Source organism: Neovison vison, chromosome 11 (genome assembly GCF_020171115.1).
Source record: "Neovison vison isolate M4711 chromosome 11, ASM_NN_V1, whole genome shotgun sequence".
Lineage (NCBI taxonomy): Eukaryota > Metazoa > Chordata > Mammalia > Carnivora > Mustelidae > Neogale > Neogale vison.
This window is the reverse complement of record NC_058101.1, coordinates 143,037,788-143,057,987: the sequence shown is the minus strand read 5'-3', so window position 1 is coordinate 143,057,987 and position 20,200 is coordinate 143,037,788. Positions and strand designations below refer to the sequence as shown.

The window sequence follows — 20,200 nt, the reverse complement described above, 5'->3', positions numbered from 1 at the left end:
TAGAGTCTGAGACTCTATCGAATGGCAGCCCAGTGACAGAATTAGCTGCTTTCTGAAGGAGTGACAGTCTAGTCCTTGGAAACGCTTACCTGCTAAGGCATAACCACAGTTATTCACGGAGTATTTCATCCTGTATCATTTGGGCCACACCATGTCCCTGAGAGCAAGAGGTTAATGGCCGCATTCCACCAATGAGAAAACTCAGGCGGTTCAGGAGCTCATCCCGACTTCCTGGAGCTGGGACTTGCTGCTCCTGGTTCCCAGGGAGGCTGTCCTTATACCAGGGCTGTCCACTAGGTGGTCAGAGATGCTTTAGATGGGACATCTGTGTCATAGGTAGTGGTGGGATGCGATGGTGGAGACACCTGGCAAAATGGTAGAAAACTGGGGATTGAGGAGGTCTGCGAGGTTATGGGGGCAGCGGGGAAGGGGGGTGCCAGTTTCTGTTAGACAAAGAGAGTAGTTTCTCCAGAAGAAAGCTGGTGTGTGCATCTTAGTCTTGGCCAGCAGATGTGAAGTGGGCACTTTATGATAAAGCCTTGAACTCGAAGACGGCTGTGGGAAGGTGCTGCCCTCACTGAATAACTGAGGGGAAGGAATGGGTGTCTCTGGTACACAGCCATTTGCTTCTGCCCTGCCCTTTCCCAAACAGAACCTCCTCATTCGTCATTCGGGATGGTGTGGTCGGGAAGGTTTCAACCTGGTGGGCTAAGTTTATTGGGTTGTGAGGGTTGGGCATCTGTGCGGAGGATGAATTCGAGTCTGGGGAATGTCTTTCAAATTGTCCAGATTCAAAGCTGCAAAGCAGCCAGTTGCTTCCTGCCAGGTATGAGGAGGTAACAGCTTGCCCAGCACCCCCGCCCCCAACTTTCGTTTTGGCAAGGAAAACTATTCCTGAACTTGAGACAGGAATGTAATTCACTTCATGTTTCTGGCATATGACTGCCGAGGTGTCAGAATTCATAGGAACATTTGTGCACTGCCTCCTTCCCTTCTTGGAGAGCCTGGCTGTCTCCAGAAGACAGCTTACCTAAAGGCCAGACCACGCTAAGTTTCATTAGAAAAATGTGATATCCTTTGGTTTGAGCAATCTGCATTTTTGGTTCATAGCAGGGAAGGCTGGGAGTGATGTGTCAGTGTCATTAATAATAGGCTTGGGTTTTTAAATAGTGATCTTATGACTTTGGGGGGCCCAAAATGTGCATCATGGACTCAACTCTTTAAATCTCTACATAGATTTGATTCATAGGTGAAAATATAAAAGCTGTTTTGCCCACATATCTGAGAGGAAATAAAAGAGACAAAAGAAAATTTAACAAATATTTTTTGTATTTTGTTACTGATTTGCTATATTATGATGTTTTCCTTCCGTTTTATAGTGTAGGAAGTGTTTAAAATTCTCAGCTTCCTTCTGCTACAAAAATGGGAGTAGTTAGGCTGGTTCCTCTCCTAGTTGAAGTAGAAAACTCTTCTTTCAGGTGCCTGGGTGGCTCAGTGGTTTAAAGCCTCTGCCTTCAGCTCAGGTCATGATCTCAGGGTCCTGGGATCGAGACCCACATCAGGCTCTCCGCTCAGCGGGGAGCCTGTTTCCCCCTTCTCTTCTCTCTCTCTGCCTGCCTCTCTGCCTACTTGTGATCTCTGTCAAATAAATAAATAAAATCTTAAAAAAAAACAAAAAACAAAAAAACAACTCTTCTTTCCCCAGTAGTGGGGCAGAGATAGCCAAGGAGAAATATTTGCTGATACAGAGTTTATGCAGGTTTTGAGATTCACGTCTCGTCCTCCTTGTTTCTTGTTTGTGAATACACTTTGGCCAAATGTGATGTCACATGATGAGGTGAGGCTAGGGGGCTGGCTGCTACTGTATGATCTATAATGTACCCCAGAAACCGGCCAAGCTTCTCCACCTATCTCAGTGGTAGGACTCTCCATCCCGTGTGCATGCAGAAGGAATCTGTGTCCTTTTGCACTGATGGAGGGTGAGCAGGGCAGTGCAGGAGAAGGACGAAACCAGGTCTATGATTTGTATGGCCAGGAGCTCTTGAAATCCTGTCCAGGAAAAAGCTATCAGGTACCTAGTGAAAATCTCTCCCCTAAAATCTACAAATGGTAGATTTGTTGTCTATCATTTTAATTCAGTTCTGTTTGCTGAAAAGGGTCTAAAGTGGAAGTGCTGTCTGGCTGAAGCGGGGATTCCTGGCCATCTCCTGCAGACTTGACCCTCACCAGCTTTGCTATTCCACTGGCCATCTGACAGTTTGGGGGGTGCACATGGCCCCGGGGTGTGTGTGTGTGTCTGTCTGTCTGTCTGTCTTTCGGCCGCTGGCCCTTGGGCTCTACTCCACTGCTGGAGCTGAATGGAGAAGGGCAGCCTCAGGTTCCAAGCTACCTCATGTCCTACACGCAGCTTCTTAGCGTTCCTGTGCAGGTCACTGTGAATCCTCTTGTCCTGTAGGCTGATCAGTAGAACTAAATGTTTCAGGAGACAAGATCATTCCTTTTATTGAATTAATGTATTAGAATATTTATTTATGGATGTCTGGTGTCCTCTGGGGAGTAAGATTCTCATCTGAGAGGGAGTCATCCATCAGTGTGTATCAATGTGCCTGTCAAGTTTTTGTGTCCTATATGCGCTAAGCCCGTCTCTTTCTCCCAGAGACCCAGCCTGCTGTTTCTTGAATTACAGAGCCTCGAGGACTTGATTGGTGGCATTTCAGTAAGAATCAATACTATCAGGGAGGAAAATCTGAATTCCTTGAGGCGGTGCATTTTAAAACCAGCTGTAAATTACTGTATGTAGTGGGAACACAGCCCACTTCCAACCACAGCCACTTTCTGAGCGTGCCACCCCGCCTCCCGTCTGCGCGGGTCATCCAGCTTAGTCCCAGACACCGCGGCTTTGACTCTTTTCCCCTTACTGGTTTAAATCTATTTGAAGAAATGTTGTGTGTGTGTGTGTGTGTGTGTGTGGGTGGGTGGTTTTTTTTAAGTAGCTAACGGTTAAAAGAAGTCAATGTTGAATAAATCCTAACAAATATGGTAAACAGATTCTGTCCTTAAGAAGCCCTTGTGTTGACACCAGCTATATTTATTTTATGAGTAAAGGAATACATAAGTAAATAATATGTTACTTATGTTTTGGCTAATTTTCCATAGTTGTAAGTTTTAAAACACATAAAGGCATTGGAGGCACCAATTTTCTTCTTAGGCCCAAGAGGAAGTTGCTTTATTCATTTTGCTTTAAGCTTGTAAAAATGGGGTAATTCAAAGTATCAAATGCTTGGCATAGGATGTAGATATTCCTAATTCTACCATTTTCCCTAAACTTTCCAAAGTATAATATCAGGGGGTAACAGCAGTGAGGATGTTTAATTAATTTACCAGTAACCTGGGTTTCTCTTTGCTCTAAAATGGATATTCTCACATTTGACTTTTTTTTTTTTTTTCCCTTAATGGTTTTATAAAACAGTGGTGGATCTTAGCTATAGGTCTAGTGTTCTCATCAGCTTAAGTCTCGGTAAGACGGAGCTGTCTGGTCAAAGACGACCCAGGTTCCTGTTTCAAGAAAGTCTCTTGTTGGTTATTGTTCAAGATCTGGGACGACACCAGAGTTTGACATTTTCTTTGTGAAGAATTGTTTCATTAATGTTTTAAAGTAGAAGTGAAAAGATATTCTGAAAAATTCAATTTCAAATGCCATTTCATTTAATTTTTCTGTCAAACTGATTGTTCCATTCCAAATCTCTGCTTTTAGAGAAGAGCTGAATGTTGGAAAATAGGAGGGGACTCCTTTAGGTAAGTGCAAGAGAAAGAGATGGAATGCCGGGTTCAACTCAAAGTTCACAACTTACAAAGAATTTATTTATGCAATACAGACCTTTTCTCAAATATTTTTCACAGATTTCCACAGCAGTCTGCTAGAAAAGTAGAATTACACAACACCAAAATAACATGTTTCTTAGTACAAACTGCTACTCAAAAGAAGGTGAAGATACTTAGTAACAAAGAGAAGGTCAGATGGGTGTTGCTTCCTACAGCACCTCACTGCCTCTGTTCTCAGACTGGGGTTGGGGAGGGGAGCCCGGCTGATGGCTCTGCCTCAGTGCCCTGGGACAGTCAAACCTCTGGGGTGAGCTTTGGTTCTTACATTCACTTTAAAAGAAAAACAAAGGTTGTGAGCCCACGAGCCCTTCCATCATTTCATTTTGGTGTGCGATGAAGACAACATCTCAGGAAAACATTGTAAATAAAACATTGTAACTACTTCACACTTGCTATAACATTAGATCCTTTATGTTAACCATACAATAAAAGAACCTCCCCCAAACCATAATTTTCTAGGTCTAAAGCATGCTTCAACAATATTGATAGAAATAATTCATTGAGATGTTTTAAATTACATTTACCATAATTTAAACATTACTATTTAAATCCCAGAAATTTCGGTGCTGAAGAAGCACGATTGCTTGGAAAAATGCAGGACCCAAAGTACAGCATAAAATTCCCAATCCCAGTATTGTAACTCATTTCCCTTAAAATCATGTATTTCTCAAGATTATAGATAAAGGGAAGTGGTTTTTCATAATATAGTTAGAGTAAGTGGGTTTACTTGCTCCACTGTATGTTTCCATAATTGGTGAAAATAGACTTCTCATTATGACTAAAAATATAGATTTTTTAAACTACAGAACCCAGCAGCCAATTTTCTGCTTTGCTATTCCCCCCAAAAAAGTCAAGCAAAATCTACAAAAATAGCAATTAACTTTAAAAAATATTTTGCTTCTTAGAGCAAATTTAAGTTACATTCACATGTGATAGCTACTTCTAAGAGAAAGCTGCTCCCGATCATTCCCCCCGCCGAGGCTGGGGGCCAGGCTGCCACGCAGCTGTTGCTGTCAGTAGCGGGTTTGGTATTCATGATGCCACCGGTTAAAGTCGTTGTAAAACAGGACGATGCTTCCCGAGGCCATGCCAGAAATGATGCACCTGGGAGGACCGAGAGAAGAACAGGTTTACAAATCTATTTATTTCCTAGGGTTCTGTTCCTAAAGAAAGAACTGCCTTCCCTGAATCTACAAGGTCAATCTAGAAGATGGCCGTCAAACCTAACAATCTGCGAGGACCACGGTGCGTTTTCCGATGACTGATTAGGATACAGCACTCAGTGAGCTCAGAATGCCGCCTCCAAAACTCCACGAAGATCCACAGCACAGCCTGCCTTTTTACTGAACGTGCCGCCAGCATGTGCACGGGGAGTCCCTCACACCTGCTAGACTTGGTCATTTCTGAGCAGGGGTGCTGGTCCTGGCTTTTTATTTTTATATACATAAAATTGAAGTCTAGTCGCCATGCGATGGTACGTTAGTTTCAGAGGTACAACATGATCCTACAACTCTGTACGTTATCCTGTGTTCTCCAGTGTAGCTCCCATCTGTCACCATGTGATGCCAGGACCATACCACTGTCTATGCCCTCTGCTGTGCCTCCCCCCCACCTTTTTTTTTTAAGATTTTATTTATTTATTTGACCGACAGATATCACAAGTAGGCAGAGAGGAAGGCAGAGAGCCTGATGCGGGCTCCATCCCAGGACCCTGGGATCATGACCTGAGCTGAAGGCAGAGGCTTTAACCCACTGAGCCACACAGGCGCCCCTGCCTTTCCCCTTTTATATGAGGTACCAAGTACTTGCTGTGGTGGGAGAACCAGCACACAAGTGTTGACCAAGTTTGGGCTGAGCTCTGCTCTGTAGAAGGTCTGGGAAGGGAGAGGAGGAGGGGGGACCCTAGTCCTCATAAGACCGTGAACTCACTGAAAGGACCACTAAAGACAGGAGCTGCTGCTGTGTGCTCTCCTGTCCCTGAGAAGGTGGCGCAGGGGCAACTCCAGAGCAGTGAGATGAACAATTTAGAGAGTTTGTTGTCTTAGGCCACACTCTGAGTGGTCTGGTAGGACCAGTCTTTAAGTCATTTTTGGTATCCTTCCTACTAGTTCATATCAAAATTAGGAACTAAGATGTGCCGCTATGAAAAAAAAAAAAAAAAACCCACAAAGAAGGCAGTAAGGAGGAAATGACAGACAAAAAAAGTCCTCTAAGACACATAGAAAACAAATAGTAAAATGGCAAAAGTAAGTCTTATTGGTAATTAACTGTAAAGGCACTGAACTCTCCAATCAAGAGACACGGGAGCAGTGGATAAAAACTGTGACCGAACTATATGCTGTCTGTAAGAGTCGCTTTGGATCTGAAGACAAAGGCTGAGAGTCACAGGTTGGAAGAAGATGTTCCACGCAAATAGTAACGAGACAGCTGAAGCGGCGATACTACTATCAGACCGAGTAGGCTTAACTCATCGTCTGTTAGGAGATGAGACAAAGAAGGACACTGTATGTCAGTTAAAAGGTCAATTTATCAAGAAGATACAGCAATTACAGGCAGACCTTGGAGATACTGTGTTGGTTCTAGATCACTGCAATAAAGTCAATGAATTCTTAGTTTCCCAGTGGATGTAAAAGTTATGTGTATATTTACACTGTAGTCTCTTACCTGTGCAATAGCATGTCTAAAGAAATGTACATAGCTTAATTAAAAAGACTTGATTGCTCAAAACTGCTAACCATCACCTGAGCATTCTCCAAGTTGTAATCACAGGTGGCCATAATAAATAGAATGAAAAAGTTTGAAATATTGTGAAAATTATCAAATGGGACACACAAGCAAATGCTGTTGGAAAAATGGCAGACTTGCTCAACACAGGGTTGCCACAAAATTTAGTTCGTAAAAAACAGTATCTGCAAAGCACAATAAAATAAAGTCTGCCTGTACAAACGTAAATGTACCATGTATCAGAGCCCCCAAGTTCTATGGAGCCCAAACTGATAGAATGGAAGGGAAAACCAGTTCTACAGTAGTAGTTGCAGATCTCAGTACCCCACTTTCAATAGTGGGTAAATCATAAGAAGGAAATAGAGGACCTAAAGAATGCTAAAGACCAAGGGGACAGGGGTGCCTGGCTGGCTCAGTTGGTTAAGTGTCTGCCTTCAGCTTAGGTCGTGATCCCAGGGTCCTAGGATCAAGCCCCGAGTCAGGGCTCCCTGCTCTGTGGGGAGTCTGCTTCTCCCTCTCCCTCTGTGTGCTCTCGTGCTCTCTCAGATAAATAACTCTTTAAAAAACAAAACAAAAACACAGAGTGGAGGGGTACCTGGGTGGCTCAGTGGGTTAAGCCTCGCCTTAGGCTCAGGTCATCATCTCAGGGTCCTGGGATCGAGCCCCGCATTGGGCGCTCTGCTCAGCGACGAGCCTGCTTCCCTCTCTCTCTGCCTCTCTGCCTACTTGTGATCTTTGTCAAGTAAATAAAGTCTTTAAAAACACACGCACACACAGAGTGGACCTGGGGCACCTGACTGGCTCTGTCAGTAGAACATGCAACTCCTGGTCCCGGAGTTGTGAGTTTGAGCCCCATTCTGGGTGTAGGGATTACTTTAAAATAAGATCTACTTAGGGGCACCTGGGTGGCTAAGTGGGTTAAGCATCTGCCTTTGGCTCAGGTCATGATCTCAGGGTTTCTGGATTGAGCAAGGAGCCTGCTTCTCCTTTTGCTTCTCCCATGGCTTGTGCTCTCCCTCTCTTTCTTTCTCTCAAAAATAAATACATATATTGAACACTCACCCAGAAACAGCAGAATAGACATTTTTCTCAAGTGCTTACGGAGCATTCTCCAGAATAAACCATGTTAGGCAACAAAACTTGTTTTAATAAATTTAAAAGTCATACAAAGTATCTTTTCTGATCAAACAGAATTAGAAATTAATAACAGAAGGAAAACTGGAAAATTCACAAATATATAGAAATTAAGCAACCAATGAGTCAAAGAAATCTGAACAGAAATTAAAAGACTCAGACAAATGAAAACAAACACAACAAACCAAAACTTAATGCAATGCTGAAGGAAATTTATAACTATAAATACATACATTAAAAAAGATCTAAATTAGTAACTTAATTCTATGCCTTGAAGTAGAAAAAGCAAACTAAACTCAAAGCTAACAGAAGGAAGGAAATAATAAAGATAAGAGTAGGGATAAAATAGAGGATAGAAAAAAATGGGAGAAGAATCAAGAAAACCAAGAACTGGTTCTTAGAGGAGGTTACCAAATTGACAACTTTTGGCTACACTGACTAAGTAAAAAGAGAGGACTCAAACTGCTAAAATCATAGAGATGTTACTGTCAATTTTATGAAACAAATGATTATAAGAGAATGCTAGGAACAATTGTGTATGCCAACAAATTAGATCAAATAGAATAGATGAAATGGGAAAATTCTTTTTCGTTGTTGTTTTTTTGAAGATTTTAGTAGCACTTGGGTGGCTCAGTTGGTTAAGTGTCTGCCTTTGGCTCAGGTCATGATCCTGGAGTCCTGGGGATCGAGCCCCATGTTGGGCTCCCTGCTCAGTGGGGAGTCCGCTTCTCCCTCTCCCACTGCCCCTCCCCACACTCATGCTCTCTTCTCACTCAAATAAATAAAATCTTTAAAAATAAATAGATTTTAAGAAATCTCTACACCCAGCTTGGGGCCTGAACTCATAACCCTGAGATTAAGAGTTGCATACTCCACCAACTGAGCCAGCCAGGAGCTCCTGAAATGGAAAAATTCTTAAAAACACAAACTATACCAAAACTGAATCATGCAAAAATAGAAAATATGAACAGACTTATAACCACTAAGGAGACTGAATGAATAATCAAAAGCCTTCCAATAAAGAAAAGCCCTGGACTAGATGGCTTCAATGGTGAATTCTATCAAACATTTAAAGAAGGATTAACACCAATTCTTACTCCTCTTAAAAAAAAAAAAAAAAAAAAAAAAGAAGGGACGCCTGGGTGGCTCAGTTGGTTGGGCAGCTGCCTTCAGCTCAGGTCATGATCCCAGGATCCTGGGATCGAGTCCCACATCGGGCTTCTTGCTTGGCAGGGAGCCTGCTTCTCCCTCTGCCTCTGAGTGGCATGAACTCACATATATGGTCAGATGATTTTTGGTAAGTGTCAAGACCATCCGGTGGGGAAAGGACAAAGGTCCTTTGTCTGCCTGTGCTCACTCGCTCGCTCGCTCTCTCTCCCTCTGTCTCTGGCAAATAAATAAATAAAATCTTTAAAAAAAAAAGAAAAGAAAAGAAACTAAAGATAAGAAAACACTTCCTAAGTGTTTTCCTAAGAAATGACTTCCTAAGTCATTCAGTGAGGCCAGTGTTACCCAGAGAGACACATAGGAAAAGAAAATTATGGACCAATATCACTTATAAATACTGCTACAAAAGTGTTCAACAAATATTAGCAAACCTAATTCAGGCACATATTAAAAGGATTATACACCATGACCAAGATGGGTTTACTCTTGGAATACAGCGAAGGTTCAACATACAAAAATCAATGAAACCCATCACATTAGCAGAACTAAGAAAAACCTACATAATCACTTCAATTGATGAACAAGAAGTAGTTTACAAAATTCAACATGCTTTTATGATAGTACTCAAACTAGGAATAGATGGTAAGTACATAAACACGATAAAGGGAATTTATGAAAAACCCACAGCTAATATCATACTCAATGGTGAAAGACTAAAAGCTTTTCTTCTATTATCAGAAACAAGACAAAAATAAACACTTTTACCAGTTCAATATGGTACTGGGATTCCTAGCCAGAGCAATTAGGCAAGACAAATAAAAAACATTCAAACTGGAAAGTTCAAAGTAAAATTATTTCAGTTTCAGATGACATCATCTAATAAGGAGGAAATCCCAAGTATTCCACAAAAACCTGTTAGAATTAATGAATTCAACAAAGTTGCAAGATATAAAAACAACACAAAAATAAGCTGCATTTCTGTACATGCACAATGAAAAAAATCTGAAAAGGAAATTAAGAACAATTCCATTTACAATAGCAATGAAATGAATAAAATACTCAAGAATAAATTTAATCAAGGAGGCGAAAGACTTCTATATTAAAAACTATAAAATGCTGGGCGCCTGGGTGGCTCAATGGGTTAAGCCGCTGCCTTCGGCTCAGGTCATGATCTCAGGGTCCTGGGATCGAGTCCCACATCGGGCTCTCTGCTCGGCAGGGAGCCTGCTTCCCTCTCTCTCTCTCTCTGCCTGCCTCTCCGTCTACTTGTGATCTCTCTCTGTCAAATAAATAAATAAAATCTTTTAAAAAAAAAACTATAAAATGCTGCTGAAAGAGATTAAAGAAAACCAATAAATGGAAAGACATCTGTGTTCATAGACTGGAAGATTTGATATTGTTAAAATGACAACAGTAGCCAAAGCAATCAACATATTCAACCCAATCCCTACCAAAATTCCTACCCCCCCACTTTTTTTTTTTTTCAGAAATAGAGAAACCCATCTTAATATTCATAATGGATTTTCAAGGAACCCCAAATAGTCAAAAACAATCATGAAGAAGAAAAAAAAAAAAAGAATAAAAATCAGAGGTCTTGTACTTCATGAATTCAAAACTCCCCACAAAGCTATAGTAATCAAAACAGTTTGGTACTGGCATTTGGACCAATGGAATAGAGAACCCGGAAATGAACTCACATATATGGTCAGATGATTTTTGGTAAGTGTCAAGACCATCCGGTGGGGAAAGGACAAACTTTTCAACAAATAGTTTTCGGAAAACTGATACCCACATGCCAACGAATAAAACTGGACCTTAAAAATGGATCAGAAACTAAATAAAGGGGCACCTGGGTGGCTCAGTTGTTAAGCATCTGCCTTCAGCTCAGGTCATGATCCCAGGGACCTGAGATTGAGTCCCACATCAGGCTCCCTGATCAGTGGGAAGCCTGCTTCTCCTTCTCCCACTCCCCCTGCTTGTGTTCCCTCCCCTGCTGTGTCTCTGTCAAATAAACAAACAATCTTAAAAAACAAAAACAAAAACAAAAAAACACAAACATAAGTGTTACAACTCAAACTCATAGGGGAAAAGCTTTATGACACTGGATTTTGCAGTGATTTCTTAGATACACTAGAAGCATTTGCAACAACAGTAAAAAAAAAAAGTCATCAAAATTTAAAACTTTTGCACATCAGAGGACACTATTAAGAGTGCAAAGTCAACACCACCAGTCATTTGGGAAATGCAAATCAAAACCACAGTAAGAGACCATTTCACATCCACTAGGATGGATATTATTAAAAACAAAAATTAACTACAACCAGGACATAACAGGTGTTGGTGAAGATGTGGAGAAATTGGAGCCCTTGTACACTGCTGGTGGGAATGTAATATGGTACAGCCCCTACAGAGAACAGTTTGGCAGTTCCTCAAAAAGTTAAACATAGAATTACCATATGACTCAACCATTCATTCCGCTCCTGGCTATCTACCCCAAATAAGTGAAAACAGGAATCTGAACAGGTATTTGTTATGTGAATGCTCATGGCGACATTATTCACAACAGCCATTAGATGAAAACAACCAAAATGTCAGTGGATGCATGGCTATGTGAAGTGGCATGTACTATTCAGCCTTAAGTAAGCATGAGCTTGATACATGCTACAACAGGACAAATATTTTATGCTTCCACTTGCACGAAGTACCTAAAAGAAGCAAACTCATAGAGACAGACACTGGAGTTGAGGTAACCTGGATGGAGCTCTGGGAGGGAAAGTGGGAAGTTAGTGTTTAAGGGGGAGAGGACTTCTCTTTGGGATGATGAAAAACTTATGAAAAGAAAAAAACTGGAGATGGGCAGTGATGGTAGTTGTACAACAGTATGAATGTACGTAATGCCAATGACTTGTACACCAAAAAAAAGGTAAATTTTATGTGTATAGCACAATAAAAAAAAATTAGGAACTAAAATCTGTGACCGTATATTAAGGAGAAATAAGATATTGAAGACTTTCTCCCCCAAATTTACCACTTGGAAGGTTTTAGGAAAAAGGCAAATCTCTCCATAGAATTCTCATGGACAGAGATACAGGTATTTTATATTAAACATGTTTATAGCTCTTAAAGTTTTATTATAAGGAAAAAGTACTCTAAGAAATATAAAAAACTTTATGGCCATGTAATTACAGTCTTTGTTACTTAACCTGTCTATTATGGAGAATTCAGCCTTTGTCCACGAGTGACAATCTTGGAAAGAAAATCACACTTTAAACAAAACAAAACAAAACAATATTCACTAGCTTTTTTTTTCTTTAAAGAAAGATTTTATTTATTTATTTGACAGACAGAGACACAGTGAGAGAGGGAACATAAGCAGAAAGAGTGGGAGAGGGAGAAACAGGCTTCCCACTGAGCAGGGAGCCTGATGTGGGACTCGATCCTAGGTCCCTGGGATCATGACCTGAGCTGAAGGTAGATCCTTAATGACTGAGCCACCCAGGCGCCCTACTGGCTTTCTCCCCCCAGGGTTATTTATTTATTTATTTATTTATTCATTCATTCATTCATTCATTCATTTATTTTTCTGAGAGAGAGCACAAACGTAGAGCACCAAAGGGAGCAGCAGGCTCCCAGGTATGGGACCTGATCCTGGGCCCCCGGGATCATTACCCGAGCGGAAGGCAGATGCTTTACTGACCGAGCCACCCAGGCTTTTCTGATTGTCCAGGTGATCCCCACAACCCAGTCTATCCATCAGCCCACTTAAATAAATTCCCTCCGGTTTTTACTATCCCCATCAGTAGACCATGATTTTAGTGTTACCTCTGGTCGTAAGACAGGGCCATGGCCCGGATGCCAGCATCGCAGCCTGGATAGGTGAAGAGGTGCTTGAGGTCAGACACCTGCCAGACCATGACCACACCGTTGTCTCCTCCTGTGAGCAGGTACTGCCCGTCTCGGCTCAGCTGGATGGCCTAGGAGAGACCCAGCAATAGTCAGCAGAGGTGTGGCCTGAGGAGAACCCTGGCTCCCGCCCTGTGTTTCATTCCTCCTCCATGCAGCCACTCAAGGCAGGCAGACAGGGTATGTGTGCTCCTGAGAAGGTTATAGGAAATCAGAAATTACAGAACACTTTGTCCATTTTTCAAAAAGCAAATGGACAAAGCTGGGCAGTGTTTGGGGTTTTGCTTTTTTTAATTTTCACATTTTAAAGATGAGGTGGCAAAGTCTTCCAGCTCTGTGAATACTATTTAAATGGTGTATGTTGTGAACTGGGACCAGCATTCTAAAGTGAGCAGCCTCCTGGCATCTCTCCAGTTGTACTGCGGGTGTGCTAAGCCCACTCTGTACTAGGCTGGGGAGGCAGTGCTAGCTGCCCTCAGATCTCCGCTAAAACATGCTGCCTTTGGGCCCACGACCCCGTGGGAGAAGACCAAGAGCTTTAATACCTTCACTAGGCCTGCTGGATTTTTACAGCATTTAGGAAGATAGCTTGGTAGTTAGGGAGCCAGCTTCCAGGGTGACTAAACCCCAGGTGAAGCGTTTTCCTTTTGCCCCCGGACTGAATGCTTCCCGCCAGTACCGAACAGGAAGTACAGACATGAAATTTGCTCTTCAGTCCTGTAAATGGGGCCAAATACAGACCACTGCATTTTTATATGACTTTTTTACATTTTAGTGGTTGGAAAAAATCAGAGGAAAAATAATATTCCATGACATATGAAGATTATATGAATTCCAAATTTCAGCACCTGTAAATAAGGGTTACTGGAACATAACCACACCCATTCATTTATGGTCACTCTCACTAGTGACTGCAACAGAATAGAGAGTCTGCAAAGCCCAAAATATTTTTTATCCTTTTACAGAGAAAGTGTAAACACCTGTAATCCTATGCCTACTTGGACAGTGAATATGGGAAGACAGATTATTCTAGCAAGTCAGAAAGAAAAAAAAATCTAACTTCTGAAATTAACTCTTTCCTGTACTCAGTTTTAGTATAGTTGCCCGAAGTCTGTAATCTGCCCTTTGACAAAATTTTTAAAAAATCCTGGAAAAGTAAGGACCGTTCCATAGCCATTCAATTCACATTTATGTAAATGCCAACTTTTACTGGTCTCTTAACTGTAGTTTATTTTCAAGAATACAAAAATACATCTAAGAAAAGCCCATGTATGCAAGATAGTCACAGGTAAGAATAATTCTCTAAATCTTAACCCAATGCAAACAGTAAGTTTTTTCAATATTCTTTTCCCCATTCACATCCCAAATGGCAATAGCTAAGGGCTACCAGGGAGCTGCAGTAAGGGCTCGGGCAAACAATATTTGCCACACTTACAAAATTCAGCTGATGAAAATCCATTAACCTTATGGCTGTGTTTCACTTGAATTTTATACCTGAGGCTTTCTGCTGGTTAAATGCTAGACTAAAACATAAATTAAAACTATTGATCTTCAACTCTTTGTTCTAGTAAAGAACTGTTAATCCTAGTTCTGTCTGGAATTAAATAAAACCTGGATTTTTAGGATTATACACTTATTGGCATCCAAAACATTTTAATAAGCCAGGAGCCTGCTGAAATGAAACAGTAGTTTGTTGGCCTTTCTCATGAGTTCCCCTGGAGTAAGAGCCACACGGCAACGTTCACTGAGGGCGTGTGGTCTTCACTCAAACCAGCGCTCAGAGCTCTTAACTCCAGCTCCTCTCCTCGGCATCCCGGTTGGGTAGAGATTGGAGATTTTAGAAGGCCCCGGAGACATGTCATTGCCCCCTGGAATCCGGAGTGCCTTGGACTGTGCCGTAGCTGCACTGGTTTCTGTGGCCAGAGCAGTCTGCTGGACATGATCACGACCTAAAACAAGGCTTCCCCAGCAAAAGAAAATAAATGAGTTCCTACGGATGAAATGGTGGCTCTCCTTTGTTTAGGATAAAATAACTTTGCTGCTCTGTACCGGCTGCCCACTTAATTTAAGTTACTCATTAAGACATCTAAACACTGCCTAGCTGATGTGCTGTGATACGTTAACCAAATGCCACCGAACAATCTGGCATCTAAATAAAAACAGGTGGGAAGCCTTGATTAGCACAGAGGTTCCCCAGGCTGCCTGCCTGCAGCGTTCTTGGTATTTCAAAGAAACTTCATTTCTGGTCTGAGCTGATGACTAATTTGTTTCCATGGTCCCCTTTCCTAATACAGCTCAGACTACAGGATGGAGCTGGAGACTTTTGCTCTGTGATGTCTCTTATTCTTCCTCTCTCCCTCCCCAAGGCAGTTAGCTGTGAAAGCGTCAGTCTCTGGAGCCACGGGCACGCAGCGCTCATTTTAGGCAAGCTTGTTTTAATCACACAGTCGCCACTTCCAAGTTAGTATGATAAAGTGCAGGAGTGCTGGGAAAAAGGCAATGGATTGTTTAAGCCTAAAATCCAGTGGGAAATATTACAGGGGGAAAAAAAAACAATGGCTCTAGGGCAGAGAGGAAAAGCATGTGTGTATGAACAGTCTGCAGAAAGCCTCCTTACTATTGCCTCAAGGAACTTCCCAGAGCCTTCGGTACTAACTGAAATGCCACAGATATTGTTTTAGCCAGCAAGGGATTTCAAATTATTTTACAGATTTATTAGTGTTGCTGACAGTATAATCATAACTCAAAGTGACAGATTATCAACATTATTATTGTAAAGAAAAGAGGAAAGGAAAATCCTCTGATGTGTACTTGGTTTAAATGAAGTATTATGGGAAGGAAGGGAAAAATAAAAGTAGCAGTGCATGCTTTTGTGGTACAGGCAGTCAAAATACAGTGAGGAAAATTCACAGAGGGAAATGAAGAAGACACAGGAGAAATCAATGCTGAGATAGAGAAGTAGCAAGTGCCCGTCATTTCATCAACGTGATCCGTATTTAGGGTTATTGTTTCTTAATACTTCCTGACCCCAGGATTTGTTGACTTGATAGCAGAGGGGGGTCAAATTAGGTCTGGGAAACTGACAGTTTATGTCCTGTAAGCTACCCTGGGTCAGGAAGGGCAATGAATATTGTCCAGAGCTAGCTTAAAGCCACACCGGGAGGGCAGAGGCCTCTGCGACCCTCTTCACACCCCGACATGTCCGGAGTCCCCTCACCATTCACAGTTCACATGCACCTCCAACCTCATCCTGGAAAATGACGGGAACACCACAGCTTCATTTTATCTTAAGCTGCCCCAGAGGGCTGGGAGTGAGAAAAGGAGGACCTTGAAAAAATAGCCTCTCCAAAGAGCAGTCTTTACGGTTTTCTTCAACCTATAATAACTTTTGGAATCATGTCCTGAAAATTAAGCAAGACTCCAAATGGTCCACTAGCACTATCATTCCTCATTTATCAAAAGGGAATACATGTCTGCCTCAGTCACATCATAATTGGAAGCCCAACTCCCTTAACTTGCTAATTGTTGGCCTTGTTATTCAAGAAGAAGTCAAGTCTAGAATGAGACGCTAACCCTGAGTCGTCATAATCCCTACCACTCCCACCAGCCACCTACTCGAGTGTGAAGAGGAGTTTTAGTTTTAGGTGGAATCCACTATTTTAGCTTTGGTACTCAGAAAATAGGAAACAATCATGTACAGGTAACTTTCTTAGAGAAAACAAATAAGCAAGCTGGTCAATGCTATTGAAAGGCCCCCAGGTTGGCTTCACTGCGTGCTGTCGTGCCCAGAGCGCTCTGACTGGGCGACGCCGTCGCCACAGCTGCGACACGCCATGGTCTGTGAATACACGAGCCCTGTGCAAGTGCTACCTGGTGATTTTCTTACAGCATGGAAAGGCTAGAAGTCTCTCTAGCGAACCCTCTCCCTCCTCACCTACTACACTTGGAGGTCAAGATCTAGAAGGGTGGAAAGTCTGTGGCGTACTCACTCTTATGTTATCATCTGTTTCCATAGTGGCCTGAAGTTTCCCGTTGACACTGAATGTACAGAAGCAGCCATTTTCATAGAATATGACACAATGACCCTCTCTTGAAGCCTGAATGAGTTTCGGTTTCAGGCAGTTCTCAGGACCCTCCAAAGTCCTTAGTAAGTCTCCATTCATGGAATGTATGAGACATGGTCCTTCTGAGAAAAGAGAAACGAAAGATAATTTTTTTTTTTAAATGATGACAAACATGAAATGAATCTTCAGCACTGATTAAACAGGATCAAACAGCTGTAGCAAACCTTTAAAAATTATGTATCTTCTATATGTTATTTTAAACAATGTCCTCTGCATGCTGGCCAGATCCCACCTTCTACTTGGGAGAGGAGAAAGACAAGTCATATAATTCAAGTTCACTTCTCCTCAAGAGAAGCTACTTTATGAAATTCATTATGCCAAGAGATGATAAAAACACACTGCATTCAGAAAGGAACAGGACAAATTTCAAATCCTAGAGGTGCTTCTGGAAAGGACAGACTGCCACCAAGCTCATGCTGAAGCTCTGCCTGCATGTCACAGGGGCCCCAAAGCAGTGGTCGCACTGTGGGCCAGCATGGGGACAGCTCATTAGAGCAGCTTTGGGAGGCCTCAGCCTTCTTCCCTCCCATTGCCCATTACTTCACGATGAAAGAACGTTGCTGGCAGTCCACCCACTCCTCCCCACTCCACCCCCAATAAATTCACCCAGAGATCCTTCTGCAAGTGAGTACACTTGCTGGCTGCCCCCAAAGCGAGCAGCACCCACACTTCCAACTCCCCGAACTGACCTCCAGGCTGAGTTGCCTGAGGAGAATGGGAGCTACTGGGGAAGGCATACACATCAGAGCATTTTCATTTTTATTGAATGCCTGCTACAAGTAAAGTAAAGAAGGAAGAGGTAACCAAAACCACCTGTGTGACAAGTAAGTTCCAAGAGATGTCTAAGTCGGACAAGAGGGGTAACGAGTACAAGGCCTGCTGATCTCCAATCTAAATTACTCAGGCCTACAGGGACTTGTGACCTGACCCCCACAGGACTACTAAGAGCATGACCTTTTGAAAATCAGGTTCTCTACTTTTCTTGACCACTCAGGGAGTTTATAGGCTTTTTGTGTTCTCAACATAAATACATACCAGCAGCCTCTCCTGTGCATGCGGTCCCAGCATGCGTGAGTATCCGTGATCACTCTCTAAAGGACACTAGGCCCTCACCACGCTTCAAACTTCAGGTTTCACATTAACTGCATCAAGTTCACATTTTGTGACTAGCTTCTCAGTCCACAAATGAATAGGTAAATAACAGAAGTGCATCACGAGGAACAAACCACACCATTTCCCTCAGAGGCTGTCAGTAAAGGTCGCTGACGGTCTGTCCCTCAGTCCGTGCACCCAGAGCTAAATGTGTGGTTGTGCTGCTTCCTCATCTCCAGTGAGAAGCCCACGTGACACTTTACAGAAATGGACCACCAAAAGGGACTACTGGCCAGAAGGAAATGAAAAGTGATAAAGCCAAGAGCGAACTTGGTACTGAATATAAATGGGGTCACAGGAGAAAGAACTGATCCTGCAAACGCTGACGTTGCTGAGAGAATTTAGACATGCAGCCAGAGGACATCCGTGACGGTGAACTTACTGACACAGATTAGAAAATGGGTTGTAACAAAAACGGTGATGTCCCAGAAGAAGTGATGCCAGCAAGAACTTCACTTTAAAGGAACCCAAGGAGATGTTTCATGACACTGAATGCACAGAAGAGAAAATGTGGGAAGCTGACCAAAACATAGAAAGGAGCGTGACAACTGCTCAAATCACAGAAATGGTTGTCGCTCTTTTATCTTAAGTTCTACAAAGAAAAGAAGGCAAGCACTGTTGTACTCTTGATAAGTTTCTCATGGGGAAAACACTTCAATTTTCAATGTTTCTAAAGTTTTAAATTACAGTGTATTATGTAAATGTGAGTTTAACTGGGATTTTTTGTGCCTATATGTGTGTGAGTAAAAACTCTGTAAGCAAATTTTTAATGTTTTGACAAAATAATTTTAAAAGCCACAAAACAACCCAAATGTCTCCCACTGATTGTTATGATCACTCCACATGGCTTTTAGCTTGTGTGGTCATTCATATGGTTCTGCACTACCATGCAACGCCAGGATGACCTTTAATATGATAGGTTCATTTTGTATGTCTAATTTTTGTGTGTTTTTTGTTTTTTTTTTAAAGATTTTATTTTTATTTTTTTAAAGATTTTATTTATTCATTTAAAAAAATTTTTTTTAGAAAGGTTCTATTTATTCATTTGAGAGAGAGAGAGCACAAGCAAGGGGAGAGGGAGGGGACGAGGGAGAAGCAGACTCCCTGCTGAGCAGCGAACCTGATGTGGGGCTCGATCCCAGGACCTTGGGATCATGACCTGAGCTGAAGGCAGACACTTAACCATCTGAGCCACCCAGGCACCCCAAGATTTTATTTTTAATTAAGCCCTATACCCAACGTGGGGCTCAAAATCATAGCACTGAGATTAGGAATCTCGTGCTCTATCGACTGAGCCAGCAGGGCGCCCCATGTCTAATTTGGATCCTGTATAGTCTAAGAACTTCTATTTGCTCAGGATATATGAAATTCTTAGATATAAGAAGGGGAAAAAAAATCTAGTAGGTATAGAATTCCTGGTACCATTATTTTACTGCCCTGACCAACTAAATTTTTAAATACAATCCTCTTAATATTTAATAAGTCTTGTTAGCTAGACTAAGTATTATAGTTCGAGACACAGATAAGGTGAGTCAAATATTCAATGCATCCCCATCAGATAACCTTCAAAGACAGGATTATAGTACTTTTTTGTGTGTTCAGACCTCAGCTCAGGGCAGAGAGAGAGAGAGATGGATAAACTATTACGATGGAATAAGCAATGGATTCAAAACAGCTCTGTTCCAGGTCAGATCCTGATTTGTTGTGTGTCCTCTTCGAAAGCTTGCTTTGTGGTTGATAACTCTGGCCTAAATATATGATGACATGGCAAGGGCAGACCTCCCCCAGGAGAACCAGCTCAAATGTCTTCCCACTCCACTCTCAATGCCATCCTGGCTCCTGAGATTTGGAAGTTAAAACAGACCAGGTCAGTTTCCCTCCAGGTGTGAGATGGAACCCAGCCCGGAGTCCAGAGGAATAAACAAATAGACAAAGATGTTCCTTGTCCCCACCTCCCTCGTCAGAGCAATGCTGTGAAACACAATTCTCTGTGACAGTGCAGATGTTCTGTACTTATGCTGTTTGGTTCAGCAGCCACAGTCATGTGTGAGGCGTGAACACCTGAAAGTAGCTAGTGCCACCAGGGACCTGCATTTTAAACTTTATGTAGTTAA

General features: G+C 42.1%; 2 protein-coding genes across 5 annotated transcripts in view; one reads left to right on the top strand and one right to left on the bottom strand.

Moving 5' to 3' along the window:
- DCLK2 (doublecortin like kinase 2) overlaps positions 1–5,534 on the top strand; it is a 161,274-nt gene extending 155,740 nt beyond the window's left edge. The window contains exons 17-18 of the mRNA XM_044224890.1: positions 3,755–3,795; positions 5,036–5,534. Of these exons, the coding sequence (XP_044080825.1) occupies positions 3,755–3,795; positions 5,036–5,147 (153 nt within the window). The 3' untranslated portion in view covers positions 5,148–5,534. The remainder of the gene's footprint in view (positions 1–3,754; positions 3,796–5,035) is intronic.
- LRBA (LPS responsive beige-like anchor protein) overlaps positions 3,828–20,200 on the bottom strand; it is a 731,946-nt gene continuing 715,573 nt past the window's right edge. For all 4 annotated transcript variants that reach the window (XM_044224882.1, XM_044224884.1, XM_044224883.1 and 1 more), the window contains 3 exons: positions 16,800–16,996; positions 12,730–12,881; positions 3,828–4,986 (listed from right to left, as the gene is read on the bottom strand). In XM_044224882.1, the coding sequence (XP_044080817.1) occupies positions 4,896–4,986; positions 12,730–12,881; positions 16,800–16,996 (440 nt within the window). In that variant the 3' untranslated portion in view covers positions 3,828–4,895. The remainder of the gene's footprint in view (positions 4,987–12,729; positions 12,882–16,799; positions 16,997–20,200) is intronic.